The following is a 13,358-nucleotide window of genomic DNA, read 5'->3' as shown; positions in this document are numbered from 1 at the left end:
ATCTCCCCCCCCCCCCAAACAAAACAAAACAAAACAAAACCAAGCACCAAAAAAGTCAAATAATTTGTCCAAGGTAACATATCTAGAAGTAGTGGTAGCTCTAAGTCTATAATCCAGGTTTCTTTTTTTTTTTTAATTTTTTTTTTTTTAACATTTATTTATTTTTGAGACAGAGAGAGACAGAGCATGAACGGGGGAGGGGCAGAGAGAGAGGGAGACACAGAATCGGAAACAGGCTCCAGGCTCTGAGCCATCAGCCCAGAGCCCGACTCGGGGCTCGAACTCACGGACCGCGAGATCGTGACCTGGCTGAAGTCGGACGCTTAACCGACTGCGCCACCCAGGCGCCCCCAGGTTTCTTTTTTTTTTTTTAATTTTTTTATGTTTTTTATTTTAGAGAGAGACAGAGTATGAGCAGGGAAGGGACAGAGAGAGAGGGAGACACGGAATCTGAAGCAGGCTTCAGGCTCCAAGCTGTCAACACAGAGCCCAATGAGGGGCTCGAACTCACGGACCGCAAGATCATGACCTGAGCCCAAGCCGGATGCTCAGCCGACTGAGCCACCCAGGCGCCCCTAGAATCCAGTTTCTGAACTCCTTGTTAAGTTCCCATTTCTTTATTTCTTACTGACTTTGTAGTTTTGATTAGCTCTTCACCTCATCTCTACCACCTACTAGCTTTGTGGCCTTAGAGAAGTCCCATAACTTCTTCCAGCCTCAGCTATCTTGTCTACAAAACAAAGATTTCACGAGATACCACCCATTAAGGCACATGTCCTAGGCACTTAATAACCACTCAATATGTAGTAGTTTTTATTTTCTAACATATAACTTAGACATTATGTTAATGTTCATAGTGATTTTTATAGTCAAAGTTATGTAAGACTCTTAAAAAAAGGATGTTACTGACTTTTCTGATAGAAACTTGGTTCCTCTCTAGGTTAAACACATATTAGAGAAAATATCAGTTACTAGAAAAGGGTTTTTTTTTTTACCTTTACTACTCAATGACTTTTCCCTAGGAATATTATTCTCTCATTCAAAGAACCATCCCCAAAACCAATTGTTGAAAAATAGCCATTCCTTTGCAAGTTGGTCAGACTTTCACTCTCCATTATATTTATTGAGAAATAAAGAGCAAAACTTACTAATTCTTAGTGAATTAGAACTGATTAAATTTGTTACTCTTTTTTTTCCCAGACTGAGAAAGTTTACATATAAAGAATAGAGATTACTATTGGATGTTTCTCTTGGAATATTAAGAGCAGTTGTGAAAATCAAAATTAACAATTAACAAATATTATTTATGTTACTCATAATATTTAAGCAGTAAAATGATTTTTTCTTATTCAGAAGTCATTCAAAAATTGCTATCACTATAGTTTGTTAATTTCATGTCTTAATTTTTTAGTAAGCTTTTATTCTAAATTTATTAGATTGAATTTATTATATTTTAGAGTATTTCCTATAGTATGAAAATTGCTTTTGCTTTGCTGTTTAAGAACTTTATAATCAGATTTTCTTTTCTGTAAAGAATTTAATTATTTAGCATGAAGTGTTTTCATTTTAATTGAAACTCCCTGAAGATTCAGAATATATTTCATCATTAGGAAAGAATCTTACTGAAAGGGTTTTCTTCTAACTGCATGCTGTTTAACTTCCATTCTGAACTTGGTCTTAGCTACACTAGCAATTCTGAGTATTCTAAGTTTTAAAAGTTGGCTTCCAAGAGTAAAAAATTTACAATTAACTTGTGATGAAGTAAACCATTAACTTTGTCCCTTGCTGGACACCTGTTCATTTGAATGCAATCTAGATCACTCTTTTAACACTCATGTCTATTTGATCTGGCTTTGTTACTGAGGCTTAATGAGAGTTTCCAAAGGAAAATCTAATTACATAAATGTACATTTTTAAGTTATTGTATATTTTATATCTTTACATCTTGAGTTGACTGTTTCCAAGATCTTAGTTCAACTCCTATTTTAAGTTGGAAAATGAAATATTCATGGCATAGTTTTAAAGTCGAAGCTAAGCCAGTTTGAATGATAGCTCTATCAACATTTATATTTTAATGCTTAGCTGACTGTTGTCAAAATCATCCTAGTATTTATCTTTTGGTTTTGTCATGACCAGTCTGTCGTTTGTTTTTGTGCAGGAGATCTTGTTGGATAATTCTGTGTTGGTAGGTCCCTCACCCTCAATTCCTAACTTTTTTTTGAGGTTTGCAGTGCTGTTTCTTTGTGTCGTTATTTTGGTTGTAGATGTTCTTGTTTTCCCCTGCATCTCTTTGTTTAAGCTAACCATTAATGCAAAGTCCAGTATGTGTAGCATGTTACATGGTGATTATTTAATACCAGTGTAAACAAATCCTCCCTAACCTTCTCCAGCCCGTGCACTCACTCCTTGCACTTAATTTTGCATCATTTTGATTTAATATATTCATTTCAGAAAGGAATTATAATTACAGTTTGACCTAATTTCTGTATTTTGCCTGCTTGGTTTGTTTGCCTTAATTCACTCTGTTCCTCTTCCCAATATAAATGCTGGAGAATGACGTGGAGATATTAAATGTTCCGTTTTGCTTTGTGTGACTGCCTTCAATTTTTTTTTTTACCAAACAAGTAAAGAGTACTTTTATAAGCATGCTGTCTCTAAAAGATTGTTTGACCAGCCTGAATAAATGCTGCGCCTGCCTTGTATTATATGTTTGTAAAACTCCACTGAGATAACTAGTAGATTCATTAACTTTTCTTTAAAATAGCCTTGTAGAATGCTTTTTTGTTTTTGTTGTAAAATACAGCCATAATCTTGGGCATGAATAAACTTAATCTTTTTACATTTTAACTCCCTTGTTATCCTATGTACTAGTTTCTAACAGTGGTTCTTTAACATGATTGGAATATTAACTTTAGACTTTGTGAATGGCATTCCTCTTTCGACTTTTCAGTTCATGATATGTCTTGAGGGTATAATAAAATATATTTATAAAGCAGTTCCCATCCATATGTTTCACTGATGATATATTCACAAACCTGTTCTGTCTTTGGCTTCTGATAAAATTCAGTTTCACTCTCTTTGCATTTTTTTTTTTATGTGTTAAAAACCAGCTGTCACCACCTACTCTTTTTCTCAGAATTTATCCTCTGCTCTTTTCAACAAACTCACCTACTTCAGTTCTGTTTTTTCTCACATACACCATATCTAAATAAAGATCACTATACGAAGTATGCCCTTCTTTCTCAAATTTGCTTGGAAAATCAATAGCATAAGACACATATTCATTGACATAAGCCACAGTTTTACTGGTCTTTGCTTTCATTGTTAGAAAAAAATAAATTGCAAAAACTCGACTTTATTCTACTTATGAATCACTTAGAAAAAATTTGTATCCAGAAACTTTTGGCTTTTTTAATTGTTCATTTAAGGTATATCGCAGTCATACCATTTACCTTCAGTAGACACAATCTATTGAGATTTACATTGTTCAAACACTTCTAAGAAAAATATGTGGAAAGAGTCTGTCATTCTAGCAGAAATATTCTTTATCTCTGATATGTAGCATCTATGTACATACATGTATATCCATTATATACAAGTAGATATACATACATATAAAACCTGTTGTCTGTAATGTGTGTCTCTAGAGAGTGTTTTTGGTGAATATGTTTTCTGAGTAAAACTCTTTTCTGTCTTTATTTGAAAATGCATTTACTTACTCTGGCATCTGAATAAAAGACTAGTGATAGACTGTTAATAATAGTTAATAACTAACATTTATTGAGCACTTACTGTGTGCCAGAAACTATGCTAAGCCCTTTTGCATGTTTCTCTGAATTAACTTTGCAACAGCCCTATAAGATGGGGGTAGTGTTATTTCCATTTTACAAATAAGGAAACTAAGGCACGGAGAGGTTAAATAATTTTCCCAAGGTCACACAGCTAGTAAATGGTGGATCTAGGACTCAAAGTGAGGCAGTTTGACTCTAGAGCCTCCCTTTTAACCAGTATGTTACATTGCTTATATGGATCTATATAAATTTCTACTTAGAGGATGGTAAAACATTATAATATTGTTGCATGAGCACAATTGTATAAGCTACAAATAAAGTCTTTCTCAGTTGTATTTCTTTTGTCTCGAAACTGTTTTATTCATGTAAATTTTGTGTCTTCTAACACTGTCCAGAGGCTTCTGCTTGGATGTGTTGATGAATATTTCATAATCAAGTACATGTATTACTCCTTAAGCTATTTATTTCTAAATTGTAATAAAAAATATGTACTAGAATAGTTTGTAGAAGTTTCTGTGTATTTAACAAATTGAATCTAGCCTAGTGATGAGCTGGACAGAATCAGGAGGGATCCAGTGTATGTCTATTAGACTTATTATGAATGCCACCAAGAATTTCAGCTCTTTCATTTCCCAATTGGTATTTTTCAGGTGAATCTTTGTAGTCCCTATTTGTTACTGAGAAGAGCAGTACTGGCTTGTTTACGTCAGCTTGTACAGAGAGAAGCAGCTGAAGTTTCAGAACATGCTGTTATGCTTGCTAAGGATAGCAGAGAAGAGTTGACTCTAGGTAATTCTTTTTGTCAACATTATCTCCAGCTCAAATGATTTTTTTTTTTAATTTCTTTTTTTCAACGTTTATTTATTTTTGGGACAGAGAGAGACAGAGCATGAACGGGGGAGGGGCAGAGAGAGAGGGAGACACAGAATCGGAAACAGGCTCCAGGCTCTGAGCCATCAGCCCAGAGCCTGACGCGGGGCTCGAACTCACAGACCACGAGATCGTGACCTGGCTGAAGTCGGATGCTTAACCGACTGCGCCACCCAGGCGCCCCTCAAATGATTTTTTTAATACAATTTTTAAGTTCTTTTATTTATTTTGAGAGAGAGGGCTCCTGAGTGGGGAAGGGGCAGAGAGAGAGGGAAAGAGAGAATGAGAAGCAGGCCCCACACCAACACAGAGCCTGACATGAGGCTCAATTTCACAAACTGGAAGATAACAACCTGAGCCGAAATCAAGAGTCAGGTGCTCAAGAGTCAGACACTCAACTGACTGAGCCCCCCAGGCACCCCAGATAATTTTTTTTAGTGTTTATTTTTGAGAGAGAGAGCACAAGCAGGGGGTGGATGGTGCACAGAGAGAAGTCGGGGCGAGGGGTGGGGGGTGGACAGAGGATCTGAACTAGGCTCTGCACTGACCAGCAAGCCCGACACTGGGTTCAAAGTCATGAACCATGAGATCATGACCTGAGCCATAGGTGAACGCTCAACCAACAGAGTCACCCAGGCGTACCTCAAATGATTGTTTTAATTTTAAGTCTTCATTTAAACATGAATTTTTAAAATGAAATTTAAAAGTTAATATATAATGTCTTAAACCTGCTACAAGAGACAGTTACTAACAATTACTGCTATTCCCAACCAGTGATGTTACTGGTTTAGAAAAATTGTTTTCAAACTTAGGTCCCCAAACTAGCAATATCCACCTCACCAAGAACTTGGAAATGCAAATTATTGGGCCCCATCCAAAATCTGCTTAACCAAAAATCTGGGAGTAAAGCCCAGCAATCTGTTTTCTATGTTTTTGCAATCCCTGTTAATGCATATTGAAATTTGAGAGCTACTCAAATTTTAGAGCAAGTTTTTTCACAACAATCCATCGAAGTTGGATTTAGCCCTTAAGTAATTTACCATATGTGCCTTTCTTCCTCCAAAATCTCATTTAATAAAATTTATCATAGATAAGTCGTCTTTAGGTGGAAGGGTTTTTAGCCCCTTCTTTATTTTAGAACTGAATTAAAGGATTTCTTAGTTGGTTAGATTTAAGTCTGTATGTCTTTATTTTAAAATTATGTGAGTAACCCAAATATACATATAAATTCATACAACCTCCAAAAATAGTAATGGTAATGTCTTACTCTTTTATGTATATAGTTTCCAGAGTGCTGTCACACTTTGAGAAAGTCTCAGGCTTCACAAAGCTTTCCAATATCTAAAGCTCTCAGATCAGTGTGTTTTACTGTCATGCTGTGCTCCTTAGTTTGTTGTTAGACTGACTTTAACTGTTTGACTTGAGTTCATCAGCGTTGCTGAACTAGTATGGTAGCCACCCAAACAGGTGGCAGACCTCATCTGAAAACAATAGGTTACTTACCTTAACCAGAGAAATTTTAATCTTCTAACCATGTGAGATATTCTGCCTAAGTGACCTTCAGTTTATATTTACCACTGAAATTATCTGCATCTTTTGCTTTAGGCTTTTGTTGCATAAATATGCTTGTATATGTTCCTAGAATTCTTGACTTAGCTATAGGAGTAAAATACACTAAAGAACTCATTATATATTTCCTTTTTAAAATTTTGTGATTTTGGGGGCGCCTGGGTGGCTCAGTCAGTTAAGCGGTCGACTTCAGCTCGGGTCATGATTTCGCGGTCTGCGAGTTTGAGCCCCGCGTCGGGCTCTGTGCTGACAGCTCAGAGCCTGGAGCCTGTTTCAGATTCTGTATCTCCCTCTTTCTGACCCTCCCCCGTTCGTGCTCTGTCTCTCTCTGTCTCAAAAATAAATAAACGTTAAAAAAAAATTTTTTTTAAATTTTGTGATTTTTCAAATGGAAAAAGTTCAAAGAAATGTGCAGTGAACGCATATATTCACCTACTTAGCATCTTTATGGCATTCATTTTATATAACTTTCTCTCTTTCCATACTTACACAGATGCATATCTTTTGCCAGACCGTCTGAAAGCAGACTGCAGACATCATGACAGCTCACTCCTAATACATACATTTTCCTTCATGACCACACATCATTTCTGCACTTAATAAAATTAACACTGATAAAGTAGCCATCATAGAATATGCAGTTCTCACACAAATTTCCCCAGTTATCCAAAAAATGTTCTTTATGACTCCTTACTACCCTCCCTTACCACCACCCAAATTTAGGATCCAGCCATGATTCACATATTACATTGTTTGTTCTGTGTCTTTAGACTCCTAATCTGAAACATTCCTACTGATTCCTACTGAAGTATAGTTGACACACAGTGTTAATTTGTTTGAAATGTACAGCATCGTGTTTCCACAAGTTTAAATAAACATTATGCTATGTTCACAAGTGTAGCTACCATCTGTCATCATACCACACTACTATAGTACCACTGACTTATATGCCCTATGCTATACCTTTTATTCCTCTGATGTCTCCTTCTAGTCTTTAAAAGATAATTTCTCTTACAAAATAGTATAATAGTAGCATTATCTTTAGAATCTAAATGCTTTCATAAATTCTAGATAAGTTCAGGTTGCCTGGGTGGCTCAGTTGGTCAAGCGTCTGACTCTTGATTTCAGTTCAGGTCATGATCTCACAATTCATGGAATTGAGCCCCATGTCAGTCAGCACAGATCCTGCTTGGGATTCTTCTCTCCCTCTCTCAACTGTAAAATAAATAAATGAAAAACAAATAAATAAATACATAAATACATTAAATAAATAAATAAATAAATAAATACATGCTAGATAAGTTAAATCTTCAAGAGAAAATTTATTCTTTTGGCATTTCCAGAATTAGCGGAAATGGATGCTAGACGGGGCTTATGTTTCTCCTTTGAGGTGCTTTATTACTTTGCAGTGAGAATATTTGCATGTAGTATTTTAATAACTCCAGAATGTGTGTACTTCTCATATGGCAGTTTTGTTTTCTGTATTACTTAGATCATCGATTTTCTTCTTGTCAGATGCTAACATCAGAGAAGTAGGCCTTGAAGGGGCATTATTGACCCTACTAGACAAAGAGACAGATCAGAAGTTATGCAATGATATCAAAGAGACTTTAAATCATATGCTTACGTCTATGGCAGTGGATAAGCTCTCCTTCTGGTTAAAGCTTTGTAAAGATGTACTTGCTGCATCCGCTGGTGAGTATTGGTGGTTACCAGTTGAAATAAAATTGAAAGTGAAAATGTTCTATAAAATTGTTTGCCACTGACAATTTTGTCTGAGTATTTGGATTGTAATTGCTTGTTGCATTTTTCAAGTGAAAATTCTAGTGTTTAAGTCTAACACTTAGGCCTGTGGGTTTTAGTATTCTTCTGATTGTCGTTTATGACTTCCCTGTCTAAAACAAACTAAAAAGTAGGGTTATTTGTACTATAAAATGGATGACCTGACTTACAGTAGCCCCATTGTTTGTTTTCATGCATATAATAGTTGAGGGATTGCATCAAATCAACTTAGTAGAAAAATCATCAAAAGTTACAACATTCTGAGCAAGCAAGTTTCTCTATATTTAATAATGTTGATTTCAAACAGAGTTAAAAAATAGTGTTATTTACCTAATGTATTTGTGAGTATAAGATAATGGTTAGTGAGAATGTGTATTAGAGTCTTTCAAATTTATATCTTTGGAGTAAGAGAGAAAATAAATGAAAGGAAGAAAAGAGACAAATCAGTTCTGTTCCAGGTACTGTACATACTTTATCTGATTTAATCCTTTAACCATCCAGTGAGTAGGCAGTTAATATTCCATTTTGCACAAGAGAAAACAAGGTTTGGAAAGGTTAGGGAATATGTCCAAAGACATACACAGGTAGATTCAGACTTTACCCTGCATGACTTTAAAATCCAGCTTTCCATGGGGCACCTGGCTGGCTCACTCGGTTAAGCATCTGACTTTGGCTGAGGTCATGATCTCACAGTTTGTGGGTTCGAGCCCCACATTGGGCTCTGTGCTCACAGCTCAGAGCCTGGAGCCTGCTTTGGATTCTTTGTCTCCCTCTCTTTCTGCTTCTACTTACGCTCTGCTCTCAGAAACCTTCCTAAACAAAAGCAAAATGAACTATTGGGACCTCATCAAGACAAAAACTTCTGCACAGCCAAGGGAACAATCAACAAAACTAAAAGGCAACCTATGGAATGAGAGATATTCTCAAATGACATATCTGATAAAGGATTAATATCCAAAATCTATAAGAGCTTTTAAAACTCATGACCCAAAAACAAATAATCCAGTGAAAAAAAAGGGCAGAAAACATGAATAGACATTTTTCCAAGAAGACATACAGAGGGCTTACAGACACATGAAAAGATGCTCAACGTCACTCATCCTCAGGGAAATACAAATCAAAACTATGTTGAAATACCACCTCACGCCTGTCAGAAGGGCTAAAATTAACACCACAGGAAACAACCAATGTTGGCAAGGATGCAGAGAAAGGGAGAACCCTCTTACACTGTTGGTGGGAATGCAAACTGATACAGTCACTCTGGAAAACAGTATGGAGATTCCTGAGAAAATTAAAAATAGAGCTGTCCTACCATCCAGCAATTGCACTAATAGGTATTTATCCAAAAGATAGAAAAATACTGATTCAAAGGGGCACATGCACCCCAATGTTTATAGCAGCACTATCAACAATAGCCAAATTATGGAAAGAGCCCAAATATCCATGAATGGATAAAAAAGATGTGGTGTATGTATACAGTGGAATATTACTCAGCCATCAAAAAGAATGAAATCTTGGGGCACATGGGTGGCTCAGTCAGCTAAGTGTCTAACTTTTGATTTTGGCTCAGGTCATAGTCTCATGTGAGTTTGAGCCCCGTGTCAGGCTCTGTGCTGACAATGCGAAACCTGCTTGGGATTCTCCTTCTCTCCCTCTGTTTCTGCCCCTCCCCCACTCATGCTCTCTCTGTCTCAAAAAAAAAAAAGAATGAAATCTTGCCATTTGCGGTGACATGGATGGAACTAGACTGTTTAAGTGAAAAAAGTCAGTCAGAGAAAGACTAGTACATTATGATTTCAGTCATGTGGAATTTAAGGAACAAAAAGAGGGAAATAAACCATGAGACTCTTAACTATGGAGAACAAACTGAGGATTAATGGAGGAAGGTGTGGGGGAGATGGGCTAGGTGGGTGATGGGTAGTAAGGAATGCACCTGTGAGGAGTACTGAGTGTCTTGTGTAAGTGATGAATCCCTGAATTCTCCTCCTGAAACCAATGTTACACTATATGTTAAACTAGAATTTAAATAAAAACTTTAAAAAAATAATAGTAAAATTCAGCTTCCTACTATATTTCAGTAGCTCTTAAACTCAGTTACTCAAGCTTTATAATTTAATGTATTATCTGAATTATGTTAAAGGAAGAAAGGCATCATTTTTAAAACTTTGTTTTACATTCTCCACTGTCTCCCTTGATTCTTATTGCTCCTCTTCTCTTCCATTGATTTATATCTGTTCTTTCAGTTACTATGCTTTATATGTTTTCCTTTGTTGAGGCTCTCTTCTATCCCACCACTTGAGAACTTACAAGAACTTCTCCTTTGGAAAATCTGTATGTGTGTAGATAAACAGGTTGATTACACTTTTCTGGTATCTCACCTATTTCTGGTATCTCCCAGAGCTTTGTGCTCAGTTTTCTTTTACCATTTGTTCTTTATCCTTTGTAGTTTGGCTTTATCCTTTCTTATTAAGAAAACACATAGGGCGACTGGGTGGTTCCATAGATTGGGCATCTGACTTCAGCTCAGATCATGATCTCACAGTTCATGGGTTCATGCGCCATATCAGGTTAGGTGCTGATGGTTAGGAGCATGGAGCCTGCTTCAGATTCTGTGTCTCCCTCTCTCTCTGCCCCTCCCTCACTTGTGTGCTGTCTCTGTCTCAAAAATAAACATTAAAACAATTTTTTTTAAACAAAAAATGAAAACACACATTTCAGTCTGTTTGTTGACTTATTACCTTAGTCTTAAGACAGGACTTTGCTATAATTTTGTGACATCTTTGCTTTCATAACACACTCAAGAAATGTTGACATACAAGATAATTTAAGGGGCCCTGGGTGGCTTAATCAGTTAAGCATCTGACCCTTGATTTCGGCTCAGGTCATGATCTCACAGTCAGGAGATCAAGCCCCTTGTCAGACTCTATGCTGAGTGTGGAGCCTGCTTAAGATTCTCTCCCTCTGTCTCCCACTGTCCCTTTCCTGCTTGCATGTGCACTCTTTCTCAAAAAATAAAAACAATTTATTAAAAAAAATTTTTTTTAACATTTATTTTTGAGAGACAGGCACAAGTGGGGGAGGGGCAGAAAGTGAGAGAAGGAGACACGGAATTCAAAGTAGTCTGTAGGCTCCGAGCTATCAGCCCGACACGGGGTTTGAACCCACGAACCATGACATCATGACCTGAGCTGAAGTCGGACACTTAACCAAGTGAGCCACCCAAGTGCCCCAAAAAGTAAAAAAAAGTTTAAAAGAAGGTATTTTAAGGGAAAAAAGGTTGGTCTCTTTTATAGCCTAGTTCAATTTGAAGTTGAGTCAAACACAGGTAATAAGTTAACAGTTAATATAAGGAAGAAATAATTCATTCCTCACTGCTCAGGCCATTGGGAAAATATGAGACTATAAATGACAGAAATGAGCCTATCTTAAGAAAAATATTTTCAGACGTGTTTAGTAGGTTCAGGAACCTTCTTAAATCTGTTCAAGGCCCTAGTGTTAAAACAGTTTCCCTAGTGCAATCCCTCATACTCTGGATACGAGAGAATTTTGAGCCTCCTTAAGCATAACTGTCTACATACAGGGGACTGGTGATTATCCTAGTATTTATTATCATGTCTATAGTATCATGTTTAGTTTGTTAACTTTCAATATAATTGGAACAACTTTGTCATTTTGACCTGGAACAGTTCTTACAGCATTTCTTTGTATACCGCTGCTGTCTGTAGTTACTAGATATGATTATATTACACTGTTGAAGATGTATAAGCAACAATTCTAGTCTCAATTTGAAGTCATAAATATGTCTTCCATTTGATTGTAATTACATGTATTCTCCCTTGATAAAAGATTTTACAACTGTAACTTGTGTGGATACAATGCAAGAAGAGGAAGGAGATAAAGGGGATGATGCCTCAGTTCTGACCACCAGAAATGATGACAAATCCTATCCCTTTACCAATCCCCGATGGGCCACTAGAGTCTTTGCTGCCGAATGTGTCTGTAGGATAATTAACCAGTGTGAAAATGCACACAGCGCACATTTTGACATTGCTCTAGCACAAGAAATGAAAAAAAGGGATTCAAGAAGTAAGTGACATAATAATGAAGAGACCAAAGCATATACATAAAAATGTTGTCTGCCTATGTTTTTAATATTAATTTAAGAAGTAAAACTAGAAAGAGTTTGTATTGTTCCAAATCAGTTATGAAACTGACTATAATATTTATATAAGCTAAAAGTTAAGCATAGTTCTAATGTTTAAACACATTTTTAATGATTAAGTTTCTTAAATAGTCATTTACTTATGTTTAATGGGCATGTGCATGAGTTAAGTTTATAATCATGTTCTTGGAAAGTAGTTTGTGCACTATTAGCTAGCTCCGAAAATTTATTTTCTGAATTATAACCTATAGTAATTTTGCTTATAGATTATTTTGGTTTCATAAATATTACCCAGAAAACATTTGAGCGTATCACATTGTAAAGTAAACCTGCTTGCAAGATCATTTCCCCCTTTTTTTGTTCAGTTTTATTGTCTGTACCTAAAGGGATCTGTGTGTGTATTATGGTTTGATGTCTAATTTTCAAAATTCACTTAAGCACATTATGTTCAAAGACACAGTGCACATATCTAAAAGCCATGGATATATTTTTTACCAGACAAAAGAATTATATAGCAAAATGTTGCTATTGTCAGTGTGGGAGTACGAATTAGGTATCTGTGTTGGTTTCTTTATTGTGACCCATAACATTCTTAAAATTAGTCCCAGATATATTTTAGGTAGAATTTAGTTGTACCCCTGAACATTTTATTGTTGGAATATTATTAAAGGATTGTCCTGTGTCCTGTAGAATTATTATACCGAAGAACGTATTGTAGGAATGAAAGGAATTCTCATTTATAATTTTATAGCTACAAATATTTTTTAATACTCCTGTTATTTGTATGTGTGCCAAGACATAGAAAAATAAGATAATCTAGTCCAAATAAAGAACCACATAAAACTGTTTTTCAAAAGAAACGTTAAGTCTTTTAGCTTCAACTTGGCACAAAGAGAAAAATTAGCTGCCTAATTCGTCAACACCCAAAGTTTCCTAAATATCTTCTAAAATGCTTTTATCGAAAAGTCCGAACAAAGTTTTTATTGATAGTACTACTAATACTCTTTTAAAGGATAGTAATTTTGCCTTTGGTTTTTGAATAGCTGTGTAATTGTTTGCTTTGGGAGTTTCTTGCTGTGATTGTTTGCAGGAGCCTAGTAACTCCATCTTTAAAGTCTATGTTTAACAAACAGTACGACAAAACAGTAAATCAAATCAGAGGTATTTAAAAGAAAGTCTAGAAA

The 13,358-nt window shown here is 35.9% G+C and overlaps 1 protein-coding gene across 5 annotated transcripts in view; it reads left to right on the top strand.

The window, feature by feature from the left end:
* The window catches only part of HEATR5A (HEAT repeat containing 5A), a 120,612-nt gene that overhangs the window by 75,595 nt on the left and 31,659 nt on the right, over positions 1–13,358 (top strand). For all 5 annotated transcript variants that reach the window (XM_043554342.1, XM_043554343.1, XM_043554340.1 and 2 more), the window contains 3 exons: positions 4,442–4,580; positions 7,746–7,925; positions 11,859–12,098. In XM_043554342.1, the coding sequence (XP_043410277.1) occupies positions 4,442–4,580; positions 7,746–7,925; positions 11,859–12,098 (559 nt within the window). The remainder of the gene's footprint in view (positions 1–4,441; positions 4,581–7,745; positions 7,926–11,858; positions 12,099–13,358) is intronic.

This window comes from Prionailurus bengalensis, chromosome B3 (assembly GCF_016509475.1).
Source record: "Prionailurus bengalensis isolate Pbe53 chromosome B3, Fcat_Pben_1.1_paternal_pri, whole genome shotgun sequence".
In the NCBI taxonomy this organism is placed as follows: Eukaryota; Metazoa; Chordata; class Mammalia; order Carnivora; family Felidae; genus Prionailurus; species Prionailurus bengalensis.
Note: the sequence above shows the minus strand (reverse complement) of the source record. Positions and strands in the feature narration are given on the sequence as shown.